The sequence below is a fragment of the Megascapheus bottae genome, chromosome 15, assembly GCF_031878675.1.
Source record: "Megascapheus bottae isolate mThoBot1 chromosome 15, mThoBot2.hap1, whole genome shotgun sequence".
NCBI classification, from domain to species: domain Eukaryota; kingdom Metazoa; phylum Chordata; class Mammalia; order Rodentia; family Geomyidae; genus Megascapheus; species Megascapheus bottae.
This window is the reverse complement of record NC_143523.1, coordinates 14,305,043-14,324,512: the sequence shown is the minus strand read 5'-3', so window position 1 is coordinate 14,324,512 and position 19,470 is coordinate 14,305,043. Positions and strand designations below refer to the sequence as shown.

The following is a 19,470-nucleotide window of genomic DNA, read 5'->3' as shown; positions in this document are numbered from 1 at the left end:
CTAGGGCAACGGGCCTTCATTTTCCTGTTTTAGAGAAGCCCAAACTCAAGCATCCAAGTTGACCAGCTTACACAAGCTTCAGTAGTTGACATATTCAAGTCTACACAGCAGTTAGACTATCATTAGGTTCTGAGTCTTCCAGAACCCTGTGATCTCATCATGCCATTAGCAGGGTTATATCAAGGCAAAGGCATCTTAATTCGACTCAGGATACACATGCTGATTTTTCACAGGGAGCACGGCAGGGTTTTTTTCATAATGACTTAAACCCTTCCAGTCAGCAAGACAAGAGTTATAAAAAAAAAATTACACCCCCCCCAAAACAACAACAAAAAAACCCTAACACCTATATATAGAACATTCATTGATCTTTATTTGATTTGACAAAAATCTGCATTATTAAAAGACAGGTAACAAAATTTGAGCTTCCATGAATCTTACATTAAGTTCTATAGTATTATGTAGGAAATAATAATTGACAGACATTATTACATGCAGATGCTCCTGCCAAGGGAGGGACTCGGGGACTTGGTCTGCAAGGCGAGGTCCACGGTGTGCAGCGCAACAAGCAAACCCTAGAGAAAATGTAATTCATTTGCCTGGACAAAGAAATGCTTTTCTTTTTTCTTTTTGGTGCCAGTCCTGGAGCTTGATCTCAGGGCCTGGGAACTGTCCCTGAGCCTTCCCCCCACCCACCCCCTTCAAGGATAGCATTCTACCACTTGAGCTGCAGCTCCACTTCTGGGTTTTTGGTGGTTCATTGGAGGTAAGTCTCATGGATTTTCCTGTTCAGGCTGGCTTGATCCTAAGATCTCAGACTCCTGAGTAGCTAGGATTATAGGCATGATCCACTGGTGCCAAGAAAATATTTATTTTTTTTGGGGGGGGGGAGAAAAAGGTGGTAGAGAGGGGCAGAGATTCCAAGTCATATAATGAATGGCTTCTCCATTTCCGAATGGTAATAAAAATATGAAACCATGGCACCAGGGCACCTCTGAGGAAAAGAACACCTTAACTAGAGTAGGTTCATTGCATAATTCTTCAGTATTATGTGTAATTTTCAAGTAATGAAGTGGATTTAAAAGACCAATTCCATCCCAGTAGTGACTATCTGGTTTTCTTCTCGTCTTCTGGCACTGACTCTGTTTCAGTATCACAGGGACGTTTTTCCACACAGTTTCTGGGGAACCAGCCTCTTATTCTTGATACGCCTGAGGGACAAAATGAGATAGAGGTGAAATGGCTGGATGTACTACCCTGGGGCCAACAGGTCTTGTGGCTTCCAATGAGTAAAATTTTAGCTAGACTTCCTACCAGTCCTTAACTTTCTCATATAAGCACAACTAGAAGAGGGAAAAGCTTCTCAGAAACTGGCTAATTTACACTCCCCACATGGTACTGGCAAAGGGGCTAATACATTTGAGCCAGCGCCTGACTGGAGCTGAAGAGTTCAGTGGCTGATTGGTTCAAATGGTGATTTGGCTCACCTCCAACTGCATCTTTCAGGGAACCAGCTCTCTATATCCTTTCTGTGTTTCCTCCTTCTTCTGTTTCTTTCTTTCTTTTTCTCTGTCTCCTCCTTCTTTCTCTTTTCTCTGTGTGTGTATTTGCGCACGCATGCACATGTGTACGCGTGTGCATGAGCCAGTAATGGGGCTTGAACTCAGACCCTGGATGCTGTCCCTTGGCCTTTTTTGCTCCTTCGGTATTCTACCACTTGAGCTCCAGTTCTAGCTTTCAATTCTTCTTTTGTTTTTTTCTTTCTTTCATTTGGTTGTTAATTGGAGACAAGAATCTCACAGATTTTCCTGCCTGTGCTGGCTTTAAACCTGATATTCTCAGATTTCAGCCTACTGAGTAGCTAGGATTATAGGCATGAGCCACTGGCATCCAGCCTGGAGCCCTGCATTTAAGTGTTTTTTTATTGACACTTTTTTGAACATCAGGGTGGGTAGCCTAACACTCTTAATCCACCTGTCCAGCTTCCAAGTTCTGGCATAGCCATACACCATCATGCTTGGCATATAAATATCTACGCCAAAATTGCCTAAGCCAGTGTAGGATTAATTTATAATTAGCCACTAGTGATTTTTTTAGAGATTATACTGAGTTTGAGGGTTACTGGCTTAGCCTGTGGCTTAGCCTAACGGACCAAGATATGGAGGAATATGGTTCAAAACGAGTCTGGACAGAAAACACCAGCTTTTATGTACAGCAAAAAGCTGCTTATTTTGAGTTCAAACCAAAAATACAGTCAAAAAAGTAAAAATATAAAAATAAAATACATCCAAGGTTAATTTTTCCTTCATTTCCTTCAATTCTTTCTCCTTTTTAAAAATTTTGATCTATTTAAAAACTGACAACAGGAATTCTCATTCTAAGGGGAACACGAAACAGCACTGTGTAAGGCCCAGAACATGGGAATCAGGAGTTCGAATGCTCTGGTTTGAAACCTGGCTCTCCCTGGTGGTTCAGTGTGTCTGGGGGCAAATTACTTGGCCTCTCTGTGCTTTGGTACCCTCACTGTTCAACTGTCAACACAGCTAAGAGCTCACATGTAGGACATGCTGTGGAGAAACGCTGAGGGGCTTTTCTTTCCTGCTTGGCCATGTGCCCTCTACAGTCCTTGGACACAAGAGGATTATTTGCAGTCTTTAATAAAAACAAATCAAAACAAAACAAAAACTTGGGAATGATTGCTTCAAGCACACTTTTCAATGTCCATACCTTCTATAAAGGGATCATCAAGAATTTTTTCGCCATACAGCCAATATCTAAAATAATAAAATATTAAATTTAATTTGTTTCTGAATAGATATCAGCTTTCATTAAAGAAAAACACAGGTCTTTCTGTCACTCACCGTAACCCTCTTGTGGCTAAAATGAACTCTCCTTTCTGCAGTTGAATTCGAGGCTCTTCAGTGCAAGGGCTTGTAAAGAAAGTTTTGATTCCTCTGTTCAAAGGACAGTAGGCACCACTGTAATTTTCTATTGCCTTATAGCGAACCTGTAGAGAATGGTCAGAATAAGGTGAGTATTTACTATGGTATTTGAGTGGTTGGAACTAAGATTGTTTAAGTTGGACCCAAATGTCCAGTGACAAGCTACCTTCCCTCCAGGCTCTCCACCCAGTGCGCCCCCTAGGGGAGGCAGGGGGCCATTCCAGTCCTCAGGCCTTCCTCATTTTCAGCACAGAGATGCTGAAAGCTCTCCAGCAGTGCTACCCAAGGATGGAAATGATTTCTGCGTGCCACATCTGTGCTCTTAATGGGACTCACAGACACATGTGGTTACTGAACGCTATTATGTGGCAAGTACAAATGAGGAGCTGAAACTTTAATTTTAATTAGACTTAAACAGGTACATGAAGCTAGCCAGTAGCACTGGATCTGACAGCCTGGTTTAAGGATGGGTTTCACCTAAGGAAGTCCGTGTGATGGATGAATTTCTACATGCCTATATTTGGGGAGTGGGAGGGGAATGAACAGGTACAGGGGTTTGAACTCAGAGCTTGCTAGTAGATAGTAGCTGTTGTATCACCTGAGCCATACTGCCAAGCCTTTTTGCTTTAGTGATCTTTCAGATAGGGTCTCATACTCTTCATTCAGGGATAACCTCGGACCGAGACCTATAAATTATGCCTACGTAGCTTGTTTGATCGAATCTTGCTAACTTTTTGCAAAGGCTGAACTTGACCTGCAAGTGCCCCCAAGTAGCTACGGTTATAGATATGTACCATTAGGGTTGACGAGCTACATAGAGAATAACTACTTTTCTATGCTGGAAAAATGGAAATTCTTTTTATACCTGCCGTCTCAACAGATTAAATGAGTGTAAAAATGAAGCACATCAAATTCCAACAAATATATTAAGGAATAGTATGTAATATAAGCTTTAGGTTTCTACAGATACTTCCTATAGAAGTATGGGGCCTGAAACACAAATGAAATCAGTATCATTGCAAAAGAATTATGAGAAGGTGTATCCAGGTTCGAGAAGTAATGTACCCATTACCTGACAAATGTAACTGTAATCCCTCTATCTTATCCTGATAATAAAATACAATAAAAGAAAAACAAAGTGAAATGCTGAGCTTTTCTCTACCTACCATCCTATCTGCAGTTCCACTCCTTCATGTCTACCAATCGCAGAGATGTAAATAAAGATTAGGTAATGATGGGGAAAAAAACAATTACTTACACTTCTGACTCTCTTGTCTGCTTTTTGTTTCAACTGTTCTATCTGTGTGGAAGACACAAAAAGGAAAGAAACAAATTTCTGACTCAATGTGGAAACACAGTCTATCTCTTTAGTATTAAAAGTAATCTGATAATCTCCAGTTTTCCTGTATTTCCTATTGTTGCAAACTTAAGTCACATGCCCTGGGAAACAGGGGCTCAGAGTAGGGCCTTTGCAGAGCCCACTCACCTGTGTTACCTGTGCCTGGGATCAGGGCTTAGTGATCTGTGCCCTGCGTTTCCCAGCTAGTGTACAAGACAAAGACCCTGAGCCCCCCCGGACTCTATGGACACAGAAAAGCAAATGAGTCTTGATTAGTCATTGTTGTAGTGCTCTTTCCTCTTTTAGTACTATTAATAGTAGTATATTAGATACAGTAGGGAAAATCTGACCTACACTCTAGAATCCTGTCAAGTTACAATATAGGCTACAAGAATTAAAATGGTGAGATCATAGGCAGGCAAAGTTAGGTAGCAGGAAATGGAGTTCACATTATATTGTCAGTTGGAAAGTAGTTTTAAGTCAGTATTTTTTTTTTTTTTTTTGCCAGTCCTAGGCTTGAGATCAGGACCTGAGCACTGTCCTTGGACTTTATCAAGGCCAGAGCTCTACCACTTGAGCCTCAGCACCACTTCCAGCTTTTTACTATGTATGTGGCACTGAGGAATCGAACCGGCGCCTTTGTGCATGCTAGGCAAGCACTCAACCACTAGATCAAACTCCCTGCCCTAGGTCAGTATTTTTAAAACCACCTGAAAGAATTAGGAACTTTGTCACAAAGGTCTGGAGTATTGCAGAATAAATAGAAGGAAGACATGTGATAAAAGACGTTGTTATAAATATTAGATTTGTTGTGACACACTGATAACATTGGTATTATACTACCAGCACTGAGTTAAGGGGAAGATAAGGGATAGAAAGAAATATAGGCTCTTTGAACACAAGTACTCACTGTTAAGCTGTACTGGTGACATCCTTCTCTTATTGGCCACTCTAATCCATCTCCTTCAGGCACCCCTGACCACGTAAATACCTGTTTAAAATTCTTCCATCTACTTCCCAAATCATAGGGAAACACAAAGGTTTCATCTAGCTGGTAATACTGAATTCGATCTTTAGCCTGTGGATAACAAAGACACAAAATAGCAGATACTTAGGCTCAAGTGACTTTCAGTAAACAGTAGTGAGAATACTTATTTCTCAAGTTGGTTTCAGTTACAAATATACTTTCTTCTTACTTAGTATATAAAAAAAAGATTCTCTTTATCATAATATGTGAAGATTTTGACATAGAAAACCAAGCTCATATGTTCCTAGGGAACCAATGTTTTATGAAAAAAAAAATTTAATTTATTTGTTTTTTGTGCTGGCGTTGGGACTTGAACCCAAGGACTGGGTATTGTCCCTTTGCTTATTCACTAAAGACTGGGCTGGCTTTGAATCTTGACCCTCAGGTATGTCTTCCTGAGTAACCCGGATTACAGGCATGTGCCACCAATGCCTGGTAAAAACCACCCTTTTAAAAACCCAGAAAGTATGTATAGATCTTTCATTAAAAAAATCATCATACAAGTAATATAAATTAATATTTGCATTTACCTGCACATGTTATGCATTTACATAACAATTTAAATAACATCAACTATATTCAGGCTATTAAATGGTTAACTCTAACTTAAGGACAAACACTAGTTTCAAATTTCTTGAGTTCTGCTGACATCTAGTGGTATAAAGATAACAGATATAGTCTAGCAACAATGTGTAAACTTGAAATTTGTACTTCCACTGTCTAGTAACTTCTATTAATTTAATGTCTCTTGAATTATTTACTCAGTGATAAAATGAAAGTTTTAAAATAATTTTTAAATTCAACATGGTACTTTATAGACAGTTTTAAATCAGCAAAAGAAGTTTACCTATTATCAATTTACGATGCTTACTAGAAATGATACTTTGAAATATTTGATTATGAAGCTTTTCATTAGCAATATTCTTGTGGATATTTTATAATGTGGATATTTATTAAAAACTTGTTTCCAAGCTATAACATGAATTAATCTTCATTAAGAAAATGCATACATCTCTCATTAGGAGAATAGTTATGTCTTCTTTAATTTTCTGTGTTGGTCCTGTGTTGTATTGAACTCAGGGCCTAGGGATCATCTTTGAGCATTTTTACTTAAGGCTACTACTCCAATACTTCAGCCACACCTCTATTCCAGCCTTTTTGGTGATTTACTGCAGATTAAGAGTTTCCCTGACTTTCTTGCTCAGGCTGGCTTCAAACTGTGACCCTCAGATCTCAACCTCCTCTTTTCTTTTTTCTTTTTTTTTTTTGCCAGTCCTGGGCTTGAGCTCAGGGCCTGAGCACTGTTCTCGGACTTTCTCAAGGCTAGAGCTCTACCACTTGAGCCTCAGCACCACTTCTGGCTTTTTTCTATGTATGTGGTACCGAGGAATCGAACCCGGGTCTTCATGCATGCTAGGCAAGTACTTTAACCACTAGGCCAAACTCCCGGCCCTCAACCTCCTCTTTTTTTATTTTGTAAAACAAAAGAATCAAAAGTCTTCAAAAAGCACTGAAAACTTCAGTAAAACAGACATGTACAGAATTTACAGAGAAACTGCTAAGGACGGTAGTCTACAAACATAACTAAGTAAAAAATAACTCAGTCTGTGCCTTACAGGTGCAGCCAGTGAAGATGGGTTTGTGTCAACGCTATATTCAAAGGTGAGGTATATGGCGCTCTTATGGGCCTGTAGGTAAAGGAATACAAGTACCTGGACAGGCTTGGAGAGAGCCAAGGAAGGAGCTTTGTAGGAAGTGATTCCTGAAGTAAGTCCTGGGGTAAGAGTCAAACGGTAAGAGTAGGAAGTGTCTAGGCAGAGAACAACCTGTATAAAGATATGGAAGCTCTGGGTGTGATCCAGAATGTTCCAAGGGTGGAGACACAGACCAGGGAAAACATGAAAGGTCATGTCATGCATATGCTAAGGTTTACACCTGTGTGGTTCTCAAAGCCTGTATAGTAGGTCCTGTTAAGTACCTAAGACTTTTTTTTTTTGGTTTCAAGAAAGTCAAACTATTTTCCTAAAAATTATAAGATTACTATTTGCCTTTACATTGCATTGACACCTGCAATGGCAGGTAAGGCTGCTGGTACCTTATAGGAATCACAACACTGGCACCAAACTCTGTTAGTCATTACACTGTTTGGCAGTACAGTGTGGTACATGGAGTGTTTGAAGTCAGGGCCTTATGCTCACTAGACTGTTTTCTCTGGTTATTTTAGGACAGGGTTTCCCTTCCAAACCTGGTAACCACTCTGAGATGTGATTCACCTACTACAGGCTATCTGTTGCAGCTAGACTACAACTGAAGTAGATGTAACTGTAGATGACATTTTATCCAGCTTCCTTTCAATGGAGATGGAATCCCATGGGAAATCTCAGTGCCTGGAATGGCCTTGTACCACAATCCTCACAGTCTCAGCCTCCTACATAGTTTGGGATGACAGACTAGCAACACTGTATCTAGCTATGAATTGGAAAGGAGTCTTGCTATCTTCTCTGATGTAGATGGCCCTGAATGTTGATACTTTCATACTCAGTCTTCTAAGTAATTAGGATTACAGGCATGAGCATCAGTATAAATAGTTAAAAATAATTTAATGTACAAATGTTCTTTTGGTATTGAGGTTTGAACTCAGGGCCTTGCTTCCTCAGTTGCCACTCTACCATTTCAACCACACTTCTAGCCAAGCTTTTGGCTGGTTTTGGAGATAGAGTTTAGTGGACTTTTCTGCCTAGATTGGCCTCAAGCCTCCATTTTCCACATCTCAGGCTTCTGAGTAACTAGTAGTATAAACAGGAGCCACTGGAGCCCAGCAAGAATGTTCTTGATGATGCAGCAAAAATTATTTTCCTTAAGTATCAAAGTTTAAATAGATGTCCTTTCAATATTCTGTATGATAAAAGGAAAGTGACATAAAACATGTCAAAGAAGAATGGTTAGCTCAAGAAAAGCAATTGTGGGGTTTTGAGCTAACAAAAGCCACAAACCAGATTATTTCATATGACACTACTTTTACTTAAAAGTGAATAGAACAACTACAGTTACCCAGACTTCAGTAGTTGGTGAAAATTATCTCAAACATTAACGAAGTCTGGCTGTCACTTCAAAGGGAAAACAACTGACTATAAATAGGTGAGATTTCTAGTAAAATTAAGAGTTTTGGAATATATGTCTATGACTATGTGCATGATAGCTTTTCCATAGTTAATGATTTTTCTCATAATGGTAAAAATGAAATTTTTGAGAGGTACTAATATTTTGAATATCTGCATAATTCATTACACCAGTATTTTCCAAGTGATCAATGCTTGATGTACACAAGTCCATTCAAGGCAAGACAGACACATGGATTTTAACATAAAAGAAACAAGGTTCATAGGCAGGACATGTTATTTGTCATGTTGGGGGCTGTGGCTAGGGTTACAGCACTAGTCTAGCAGTAATGAGACTTTGAGTTCAATTCCCCAGAACAGCAAACTAAAATAAGGTCACATTTTCATGTGGGACCAAGTAATTTTATTATCTAGGATGATTATAAAGGTACTTCAATATTGTCTACCTTCTTATTTTATGAGGCTGGTTTTTCTCCATAATCTTTAACCAAAGCCACACATCTTAACAGACTAAGTGCAGATGACAATCTAGCTGCTTTCTGCTGACTCAGATGCTGAAGAGATTTGTAAAACTATCAAACAACTTTTCATTTGAAAAGTATAATTAATTTTTATAAAAATTTTAGCATCTGTGTTATTGCCTTTTTTTTTTTTTTTTTGCCAGTCCTGGGCTTGAGCTCAGGGCCTGAGCACTGTCCTTAGGCTTTCTCAAGGCTAGAGCTCTACCACTTGAGCCTCAGCACCACTTCTGGCTTTTTTTTTTTTTTTTTAATGTATTTGGTACCTGTAAGGTCTGCCGAAAGGAAACTCCACGAAGTTCAGAAGAGGGTTTATTGTGGGAGGAAAGAGCAGATTTCTGTCGCCTAAGATGGAGTTGGGTGAGCAAGAGAGCTTATGGTGGGAAGTGAGAGATTATGTAGGGAGGGTCATATCCACAGCTGAAGTGGATATGATCTCAGAGGATGGGGAAATACTTCAGACTGGGGGACCTCTCATTGCCCCCAGGCATGCCAGTTGCCAAGGTTACAGGTGCTGGGTGGGGATTTCTAGGGTGCAGGGGAGACAGAGCCAAGAGAGGAAGTCATTTCTTCCAGGCAGACCTAACAGTACTGAGGAATTGAACCTGGGCCTTCATGCATGCTAGGGCAAGCACTCTACCACTAGGCCAAACTACCACCTTGTCACTGCTATTTTTAAGTGAAATAATAAAGCTTCTAGCATTTCTCTAAAAAAATATGGCAAATACCAACAGGTACACCAGGCATAAAAAGTATTTTATGTCCTTAACTGTTGGGAGTGTAAAGTGATCATGAGACCAAAACCTGAGAAGAAGCTGCTTCAGCTAATGTCTATAGACAAGTTGCTAGAGTTAAATATGTCTTACAGATATGTAAGACATATGCTTTATTATTTTTTCTTACTTGTTTTTAAGTGGAATTGCTTGATAACATTTAAACAATGAGAGAGCACCCACAAAAATCAAGAACTTTCACCATCTTCAAAATAATCCATAAGGTCTTATAACACTGAGTAATGTTTCATGCATGAATATAGCATGGGGATGATGTTATGAAGCTGTGACGCTTAGTAAATTTGACCTTTTAGTTAATCATATTATTGAGGAAAAAATGATTAAAATTTACCTTCTCTTCAATCCATGACTCAATAGAAGTTTTGTTTCTGAGAATTATTTTCATCTGGAAATTAAATCATAACGACATTTAATAATGCCTTTGGTTTCCTGAAGCTATCATTTTCATAATCTTCTTATGAGCTAGCTTTCACTGTTCCCTTTCATAAGTAACAACATTCAGAACAAGGAGGTACTTTAGTTAGTATGTGGTCCATCTGACTCTGTGTTACTTGGTCTTAACCACCAGACCATAATATCTTACCATAAAAAATGTTCATATCAGTAATCAAATCTGAATCTAGTATTATATTTATGTTTTTAAGTAATATTTTCAGAGTACTAATAAAGCACTGGATACATCAAGTATTTAAGTATATTTGCTATTAACATCTATTATCAGCATTGTAACATTTAAACTTATGACTAATCTATTTACAAGTAATGGTGACTTATTTCTGTCAACTTAGATATACTCTGCTTGTCATAGTGTATCCAGTCTTTATCCTATTACCCCAATTCCTAAGACACAATTGAACTACTCATAAGTTTTTTTTAGAATTTGCTTACTGCTATTATGAACGATTTTTTGCTGTTTTTTCCACCACAGAGCTGATTCTTCTACCAGTTGAAACACACCTCCAGCTTGGCTTTTGATAGTTAACTGGAGAGAGTTTCACAGACTTTTCAGCTTGGGTTGGCTTTGAATCATGAAGGGTCTCAATCCCTTTAGTAAGCTAGGATCATAAGTGTGAGCCACCAGTGTCCAGCTTTCTAATTTGGCACTTAATTATGTTGAGAAAAAAATGAATTATGAGGTCACCATGGAACCTCTACATTTTCATAACTGCAACATCAAAAGTTACCAGAGTGAGTCACCAAAGACTAGGTAATTACACAGCAACAAAATCTATGTCATGGGGTTATTATAAATAAATTGATATAAAGTACCTAAAACTGTACCTTACATATAAACATTAAACAAAAATGTTAACTATACTATGATTATTTCTTATTATGATTACTGTTATAGTATATATTATAAAGTGATATTAATAAAGAGGTCTACTGAGTACATTTATGGTAGCCTTGGGTAAGCCACTTAATCCTTCTGAGAATCATCACTTACTTGACTGCTAAGGAAAGACAGTAATTAGCTCTGTGTGTGTGTGTGTGTGTGTGTGTGTGTGCGCACACGTGCGTGGGCGTGCGCGCACATGCACACACACACACACACACACACACACACACGCGGGAGCACAAGCACACCAGTCTTGGGATTATTTGTCTAGAATCAATGATGAAATTAGTTGCCTAAACAAAAGTACATTTTACCTCATATGTCATTTTAAATGCAGTCTTTATCTGTCTCATTATAATCAGTCCAAATAATGTGGCCCCTTTTAGCTAGAGATGACCGAGAAACTCACCTGGATGAAAAACAACATCCCAACAGCTATGGTTGTTCCTAAAGCTAATCCCAAGGCAAACAAGGTGGCAGCAAATGCAGCTAATCCAAAGGGAACAACTGGGAGAGGATCTCTCCGTGCTGCACTCATATCAATCTTCACAGTGCTCCACCCAAAGGACAGCTATAATCAACAACAAGAACACACACTTGAAATGCTGGGCTGTCAACTGGTCAAACTGCTAAAACAATGACTGGAACACCACAACCAAAGCAAATGTAGCATATAGAGATATTTGTAACAAATACCTCAGCTTGGGCTCATGCTGACATTAATGATTTTGTCTCTCTATCCATCCGTCCATCCGTCCATCCATCCATCTTCTCATAGTTCTGAGGCTGTGACCCAGGGTCTCACACATGTGGACAAGTGCTCTACTATTGAACTGCACCCTACCCCATTCTTAGTTATTATTTCGAGTTGCTTTTGTTACTGTTTCTGCAGAGTCAGCTATACTTTATAAATATTAATCCAAGCTGGGCATGATGGCTCACACCTGTAATCCTAGCTACTCAGGAGGCTGAGACCTGAGGATCGTGGTTCAAAGCCAGCCTGGGCAGTAAAGAATGTGAGACTCTTATCTCCAATTAATCCCTAAAAAATGGGAAATGGGGCTGTGGCTCAAGGGGTAGGGCAGGAGTTTGGGGCTGAAGAGCTCAGGGACAATGCCCAGGTCCAGAGCTCAAGCCCCATGACACCCGCCGCCCCGCCCCCCCAATCCATATGAACAACTATAGACTCTGATGCAAGCTGTAACTGTGTCTCCTTGTTATTTTCAATTTACAACAGCACAGAAAACATAGGATTTAAAATGTAGGCCAGACCAAATAGGACCTGCAGATCTGCATTACCAGTCTCACACACAATTTGAAAATATTCAAGTTAGGTGTCAATATTTAAAAGTCTGAACACTTTACACAAACATAAATTTTTTCCCAACAAATAGGAAGATCTCGTATGGGTTACTATTCCCATAGGCTACAAATGAATGTTGCAAATAAAACATGGTGGTCCCCTCTGTGAAGGACACATAATATCTAGCTTGCCACAGAGCCATCAGACCTGTGTCCTTCATGGATCTACCAGGCTAAGGGAGTTTTGTGACCTTTGAGCTTTATCTAATAATCACTTGCTCTCAACCAACTCTGACTATAGTCAGTGTAACTTATTTATTTTAGGACATCCATGTGTTCCATGAGCTACCTTCCAGGGCAGTGGAGTTAGATTATGAACAGAAGTACAGCCTGCCACATAAACTGAAAGTACTGCTGTGGCTTTTTCTTCTTACTCTTCTCCTTTTCTTCTCCTTCCAACTCTCTATTCTTACCTTACCAATTAACTTTGAAATTTAACATATGTACATATTATTAAAGCAATTATTAACCAAAACTAGAGTGTCTGTGGTAAATTTTCAGAACAAAATAACCTTTCTTCATCTTAAGATTTTTTTCCAAAAAGGAACTGATACTCGGGGAAGCAAAATTGCTTAGCTGAATCAGATAGCTTTTTTCTAAAGGGAACCTCTTAATGTTGCTAACTTCTGACTCCGACATGAGTGATATACCAAACATTCTTACTTACCCGATTGTAAAGCTGTGTATACATAGTCATAACAAAAATGAAAGCAGCATGGACACAACCCAGTGGTACCAAAAGGAGAAACAATGTGAATGAGGCGTGATTTTGGTAACCGCAACAGTTGTTGATCCAAGGACAGTGATGGTCCATCTTCATCACACATCTAACAAGAAAAATTTACATGAGATATGTATAACTTTGGTCTTCAGAGGATCAAGTAAACAGGAATCCAGCATGTCCAATGGGAGTCAAATACTTCATAGACCAGAAAGATTTGTCTCCTCCCTCCCTCCCCATGGATCATGGGGCATGAACTAGGCCTGGACGCTGTCCCTGAGCTCTTCAGCTCAAGGCTATCACCCTACCCTTGAGCCAAGCCTCACTTACCATTTTCTACATTTTCTAGAGGTTAATTGGAGATAAGAGTCTCAGGTCCTTTTGTGTCCCAGCTGGCTTTGAACCTTAATCCTCAGATCTCAGCCTTCATAGTTAGGATTACAGGCATGAGCCACTGTGCCCTACCGGCTAGAAAGATTTGTCTTTATGAGCTTTCAGAATTGATGGGTGGGCAGTGAATCTTTTTTCATTCTAGATAGCAGAAAGGGAAGGCTTTATAAGAGCCACAGAAGAAAAGATGCCCACTGTAGAAGAGTCTGTTTAAAGAAGCCAGGAGGCTGAGCAAGGGACTCATTATAAAGAAATGAACATCCCTGGTTTTCTTCTAGTTTGGGAATGCAGTCTGTGACTCAAGTCAAGTACAGTAGTGACTCAGGAAAAAAAAAATCAGTTTACAAATCTCCCCTGGGACTCTAAGGGATGAACAAATATTATAACTTCCTTCCTGTTCTCATTATACTCCAGATGTGGAACTTTGAGCTCAGCAAGCTGACTGTAGTATATAAGGCAAAATAAGGAGAGTCTTACTGTGCCTCCTGTCCTTCTCTTTGCTAGAGGAACATTTCTTGGCTTGAAAATGACTTTTATTTGTCTCCAATGGTTTCCTAAACTTCTCTTAATCAATGGATACAATTGTTCATTATAAAAGGTCTTGACTTATTTCAAATTTTTAAGATAGAGACTCTCCTTTCTTCTCATTAAGTTCTTGATGTTAAAACACTGTGATAACAAGTGGATCCATTTATTAGACCTGTACAAAGTATAAATATCTGTCAATAAATAATGGGAAAAGTAGGTGTCCTTTGTAATTCAGACTTAGTGCAACTGTAAAACCAGTCAAAGTGATGGTCAACAAACATTTAATTCTGGTAAGAGTCTGTGGAAGCAAACTAACAACATAGCCTTTTACTCCATTCCTATATGCTGAGAAGCAAAATATGTATTTCTCTAGAAAAAAAAAGATTTTAAAAATTTAAGTGGCCACTTGGCAGAGAATAAAACTAACTTATCCCATTGTGGTAGAAAGAACAACAAAAAGACCCGAAATCAAGTTGCACTAAGGAATAATACAAACAGATACCTGTTACACTTTCTGCAGTGATGTGATCGTGGTGCCTTGAATGCTTGGCAGACTTTACAATACTGGAGGTACATGCTATCCTGAGAATTTTCCTTGGCAGCACAACACAAATAAAAATACATTAGTTACTAGATCCCAAGTACTAAGATGTCAGACTTTATGAATAAATTCTTTCCTTTCGTAGGAATTTGTTTTAGGGATGAGAAGGATGTATGTTCAGTCTTTTCATCTGAGTAACAGTTACAATAAGAAACTTTTGGCCAGGGGAGCTTCACTCTATTACCAGAGGTTAGTTTGCATTTCTGTTCCCCATGTTCCACTGAAATCTTTTGTCAGTAGTTGGCTCTGCTCATCCTCAGTAGAATAGGGGTTTAGAAAGGGCTGATAACTTGGTGGATGTTTTAAGAGTGGAGGTTTGGGCATACGTTGTTACTTTTTTCTCAAATTTGCATTCTCCTTCTACTACCTTGGTCACCTCTTCTCCCTGTGGTCAATATAGTAATTCTAGTTTCTCTACTGCAATTTTTCTCTAAACTATTGTCAAACTACTGTGCTTACAAAAGAACTATCTCTGCTTGATTTCTAGAAACTCCCTCTGATCAAACAATTTCTCCAGGATTCACTTTACACAGACTCGCCTTTGTTTCACTCTTCTCTGTACTACCCTATTTCTTTTCTACTCATACAAGGCTTTCTGGTGTTTGAATGTGTTCCCACTGCTGTCAACCTGAAATGCCTTCTTCTGAACTTTGTGCAAACTTCCACTTCTCCCACAGGTCTCCAACTGAAAGTGCCTGGTTCTAATATCAGTACAATACGGTGCATTCTATATTATAGTTTAGTTTTCTTCTCAAGCGCATGTTTCTTCTCGTCTCTTATAAGCCTTTTCTGAATGAGTTGCTTCTCACTCTTTGAATCCATTTCAGACCTACATTGCCCACAGAGTAACTATTTTTCTCAAACTTTAATATACCTAAGATGTGACCTAAAAATGAAAGCTTGACTCAGTGGAAATGGGCTGCAGTCTACCAGTCTGGACTTCAAAGAAGCTACCAAGTTGCTCATCAAGAAATATAATCCAACAGTTTTTAAGAAGATATAAGTTGATTCACACTATATTTCTCAGTGCTGTATTTGCACCATATGGTTTTAAATTTTATGAGCTAAACCACCAGTTCTGACAATGTTTTTCTCAGTTCTGAGGAATTTAATGTATTATATGAAAAGAAGATCCTACAGCCAGACTGCAATGTGGTTACATATACTATTTGCTTATCTTAATTCATTACCATGGACCTATTTTTCCACTCTATCCTCTTTCTTTCTTCTTTTTTTTTGGGGGGGGGGGTGGTCATGGAGCTTGGGCTCAGGGGCTGGGAGCTGTCTCTGAGCTTTTCTGCTTAAGGCTAATGCTCTACCATTTTGAGCCACAGCTCCATTTTTGGTTTTGAGGTGGTTAACTGAAGATAAGAGTCTCATAAGGTTTCCTGCTGGCTTTGAACTGTGATCCTCAGATTTCAACCTCCTGATTAGCCAATATTATAGATGTGAGCCACCAGTTGTTGGCTTCCTTTCTTATTTTTTAAACATAGAACAATATTCAATGAATTTGCCTTAGATGGACATTTTCAAATAGCTGTAACTTCCTTGAGGATAAGTGATCAATGACTACAATAATTAGTTTCTACCAGGAAAAAGAACAGACTTCATTCTTTGAGATTACTGGTTGTCAGATAAGGCAAAAACAAACAAACAAAAATCTCTAAATATACAATTATCATTAAAGTTCATTATCCAAAGCAATCTTTTCTTACCGGTTTCCAACCCAAAGGGACAAAGCCAGGACCAACAAACATGGCATTGAAGTAATTATAAAGAATCATGACAGTCCAGTTTATCAGCATGATGAAATTCACACTTCCTCCAGTTGTATGTAAGGGCCAATACCACAACACAGAGTCAATCATGGCCATTATAGAACATATTGCTATAACACTGAGGGCAATAATAGGACCCCAATGACAGAGTCTCTTTAATTCTTGGAGATTTTCAAACTTGATCATTGAGCAGAATGTACCCATTTTGGCAGAGAATGCCTTTCTACTTCTAAAGATGTACAGATTTCCTTTTTCTGTGTACACATTTCCATGCGCCACAAGTCCATGTGTGTTCTTTAATTGTCATGCCTTTCAGTTGTGATATGTTAATGCAGATTGTGCCATTTTCACGGTTTGTACTGAGTTCAAAATCTTAGGTAGGAGAAACTTAGTCTATAGAAAATAAAATCGGAAAGGTCAGCAGGGAAAAAAAACCCCGATATAATGGATTTCTTAACTCCAAAAAGCATCTCAACAATATGCATACAAACGCACAATAGCTTAGCAAATGTCAAAGACAATTATTCATATCAAACCTGAGTTGTCATATTCTACAAGAATTTTATCCTGGTTTAAGATGATAAAGAATTTTGGAGCTGGGAAGTAAGAGTCTTAAGGGTTGACATCATGAAACTTCCTTTTCTATACAACAAAGATTGGCTTAGAGAGGCTACGTGATTAGGCCAAGGTCACAAACACGGAACAGTGAAGTTCAGAATAGAAACCAAGTTGGGGGACTCTTTTTTAGGAAGTTCTACAGTGCCCTTTAGACATTTTCAAGTAAGAATCAGACATCTGAGCTATTTACTTGCAGGTGACCCCAAATGCCAACCACTAGCCCTACTAACCCTAAAAGCAAAGGAGCAGAGTGAAAGCTGAAAGACACAGTGTCTCTGTGTGTGACTGTGAGTATGTGCGTGAAATGGTGATGACCATAGTCAGAATAAGTAAGTCAGCATAAAAGAGAAGAGGAAATAAGGAACTGCCACTGGGAACTTGGGGGATGGGGTGGAGGATGGCGAGAGCAAGATTTAGGTAAGGATATTTCTCAAGGGACGAGCGAGAGGAAGCCCTTCCTGAGGTACAATGGGAACAGATTCAGAGCCAGCCAGGCAGCAGCTTCCCACGCAGCTAATGCGGCGGCAGCGTGCCTCGGTTTCCCCTCCCGTGTCACGGAGTAGAGCGCTTCGAAACCCTCACGCAGGGGAGAAACGTGCTAGCAAACGAGGTTGATCTCAACACTTTGGAGACTCTGGTTCCAGTTGTGTGAGGCGAAGGCCGCTAAGATCGTGGCTGGGTCCCCTGCCTCGATTTCCCACCTCAGTCCAGTCCTTGGTGCCCGCTCCTCGGCCATCGCATTTCTGGGGCTGCCAGGGTTCACACGGAACAGATTTTCTCCTCCATAGATAACTCCATCATGAGCGAGCCCCTCAGGCCTGAAAGTAAGTCCGGGTGCGATGTCGGACTGCCAGGACCGCGGAGGGTCTCTCCGCCAGCGCCCTCGCAGCCACTCTCCCGCTCAATTCCACTGCGCAGGCGCCGGCACAGCCACTTCCGGTAGGTTCGCGGCCTCAAGCTTTCCCCCGGGAAACAGGCTCCGGTGATGTGTAGTTTGGGGAGCCCAAACCATTTTCTGGAAAGTAATGGGTGCAAAAGAAGCGATGTCACGGATCCCTGGGAACACCATTAAGTTTGTAGGCTTTTAGAAGGCACGAGTGGTGACGCATTTCCTTAGCGAATTTCTTACTCGCGAAGAATGAGCGGAAAATAGAATGCGCACTCCGCCTCGTTTCCGGCGGACAGAGATTGTGAAGGACAACCAGGAAGCAGCTGGGCTGCGAGCTGTCTCCGGTTCTCTGCTGGGCTTCACAGGGCTTCTTTTTCAGGGGTTCCACGCCGCGGACCCCTGCTCTGTGTGGCCCTCGACGTGACCTAGGCTTCGGAGCTGCCATGTCTTCTGACTTCGAAGGCTATGAGCAGGACTTCGCAGTGCTCACGGCTGAAATCACCAGCAAGATTTCCAGGGTCCCCCGACTCCCGCCTGGTGAGAACCTCGGCTGGGCAGGCAGGGTCTGGGAGGACGGGCGTTCGGGGGTTGGGGGACGGGGCGGCGGGGAGCTGTGGAACGCCGCCGGCCAGAGTCACCAGGCCGTTCGAGGCTGCGGCCGGCCGTGGCGGCGGTTCCCGGGAGAGATGAGATTCCAGGATGGATTGTGGGGTGCAAGTGGAGGGACCTTCGATCCGGGTTCGAATTCCGACTCCAGGGTAAGCTGCGTAATCTTGTAGCTTTCTCTACGTCTTTATTTTATTTTATTTTATTTTTGGTTGTAAAATAGATAGGGATTAAGAGAAAATGAATGGAAGTACCAAGATGATGGCTCTGCAAATATAAAGCTGCGTTGTAGTATTACTATCATTATCGTTATTTGCGGCAAAGGAGATACAAAGTAGATACAATGACTGAATTCAAATCCCAGCAGATACAATGACTGAATTCAAATCCCAGCTCTGACAATGAAAAGTTGTTTCAACTTTCATTCGTGGTAAAATGGGGGAGAAATGTACCTCTCTCACAGACTGTTGTAAAGTTTCAGTGAGACAGCCCTTTGGCGTGTATTAGTTGCTAAATAGAAATACGTCGTTTTCGTGTTTCTCATCTTTCTTGGGGGCTTACAACATAGCTATGTCAAACTTGGTACAGAACATTTTTGCTTGCTCACTTTTCATCTGGAAGTGTTTCTTATTTTAGTTTTGCGGTTTTGCATGTGATAGTTTCTGTGCTAGGTTGTGAACACAAAGTGGGAACCATGTTGGATTTCCTTGGCATTAATTAAATGTGTTTAGAAAAACAATCCTTAAATGAATGGGCAGATAAATTACAGATAAGAGCTTTGCTTTTTGGTTTAGTTTTGTTAGAGACATTTTGTTAGTGTCCTGGCTGCTGGACTTGACCTTACTGTAGCTCTGGAAGAAGAGAGGATGTTTTGCAGACTGTGGGCAGCTTCACTTTCC

The 19,470-nt window shown here is 40.2% G+C and overlaps 2 protein-coding genes across 10 annotated transcripts in view; one reads left to right on the top strand and one right to left on the bottom strand.

The window, feature by feature from the left end:
* Positions 1-351: 351 nt before the first annotated feature.
* On the bottom strand, positions 352-18,141 carry Zdhhc6 (zDHHC palmitoyltransferase 6). Of its 4 annotated transcripts, XM_090345870.1 has the most exons (12): positions 17,778-18,014; positions 16,396-16,851; positions 14,582-14,673; positions 13,108-13,267; positions 11,488-11,649; positions 10,071-10,124; positions 7,021-7,134; positions 5,192-5,359; positions 4,201-4,242; positions 2,862-3,007; positions 2,728-2,774; positions 352-1,211 (listed from the first exon to the last, which is right to left on the bottom strand). In XM_090345870.1, the coding sequence occupies exons 2-12, from the start codon at positions 16,660-16,662 to the stop codon at positions 1,108-1,110; spliced, it is 1,356 nt and encodes a 451-aa protein (XP_090201996.1). In that variant the 5' UTR covers positions 16,663-16,851; positions 17,778-18,014; the 3' UTR covers positions 352-1,107. The 4 variants fall into 4 exon arrangements, with proteins under 4 accessions (XP_090201996.1, XP_090201998.1, XP_090201997.1 ...); XM_090345872.1 differs by lacking the exon at positions 16,396-16,851 and having other exon boundaries at positions 17,778-18,141; XM_090345871.1 differs by lacking the exon at positions 7,021-7,134.
* Vti1a (vesicle transport through interaction with t-SNAREs 1A) overlaps positions 18,045-19,470 on the top strand; it is a 338,753-nt gene continuing 337,327 nt past the window's right edge. For 3 of the 6 annotated variants that reach the window (XM_090345875.1, XM_090345878.1, XM_090345876.1), the window contains exon 1: positions 18,052-18,502. In XM_090345875.1, coding sequence (XP_090202001.1) covers positions 18,409-18,502 — 94 coding nt within the window. In that variant the 5' untranslated portion in view covers positions 18,052-18,408. Of the gene's footprint in view, positions 18,503-19,470 lie in introns of all 6 variants that reach the window. The other 3 variants (XM_090345874.1, XM_090345877.1, XM_090345880.1) reach the window with 3 other exon arrangements.

Excerpts from the sequence above, each read along its gene's own strand:
- Zdhhc6 (XM_090345870.1), bottom strand. The coding sequence starts at position 16,662 with ATGGGTACATTCTGCTCAATGATCAAGTTTGAAAATCTCCAAGAATTA. Across the intron at positions 10,125-11,487 it reads GGATGTTGTTTTTCATCCAG|ATGAAAATAATTCTCAGAAA; the intron begins GTGAGTTTCTCG and ends TTTAATTTCCAG. Across the intron at positions 5,360-7,020 it reads CTCTCTCCAAGCCTGTCCAG|GCTAAAGATCGAATTCAGTA; the intron begins GTACTTGTATTC and ends TGTTATCCACAG.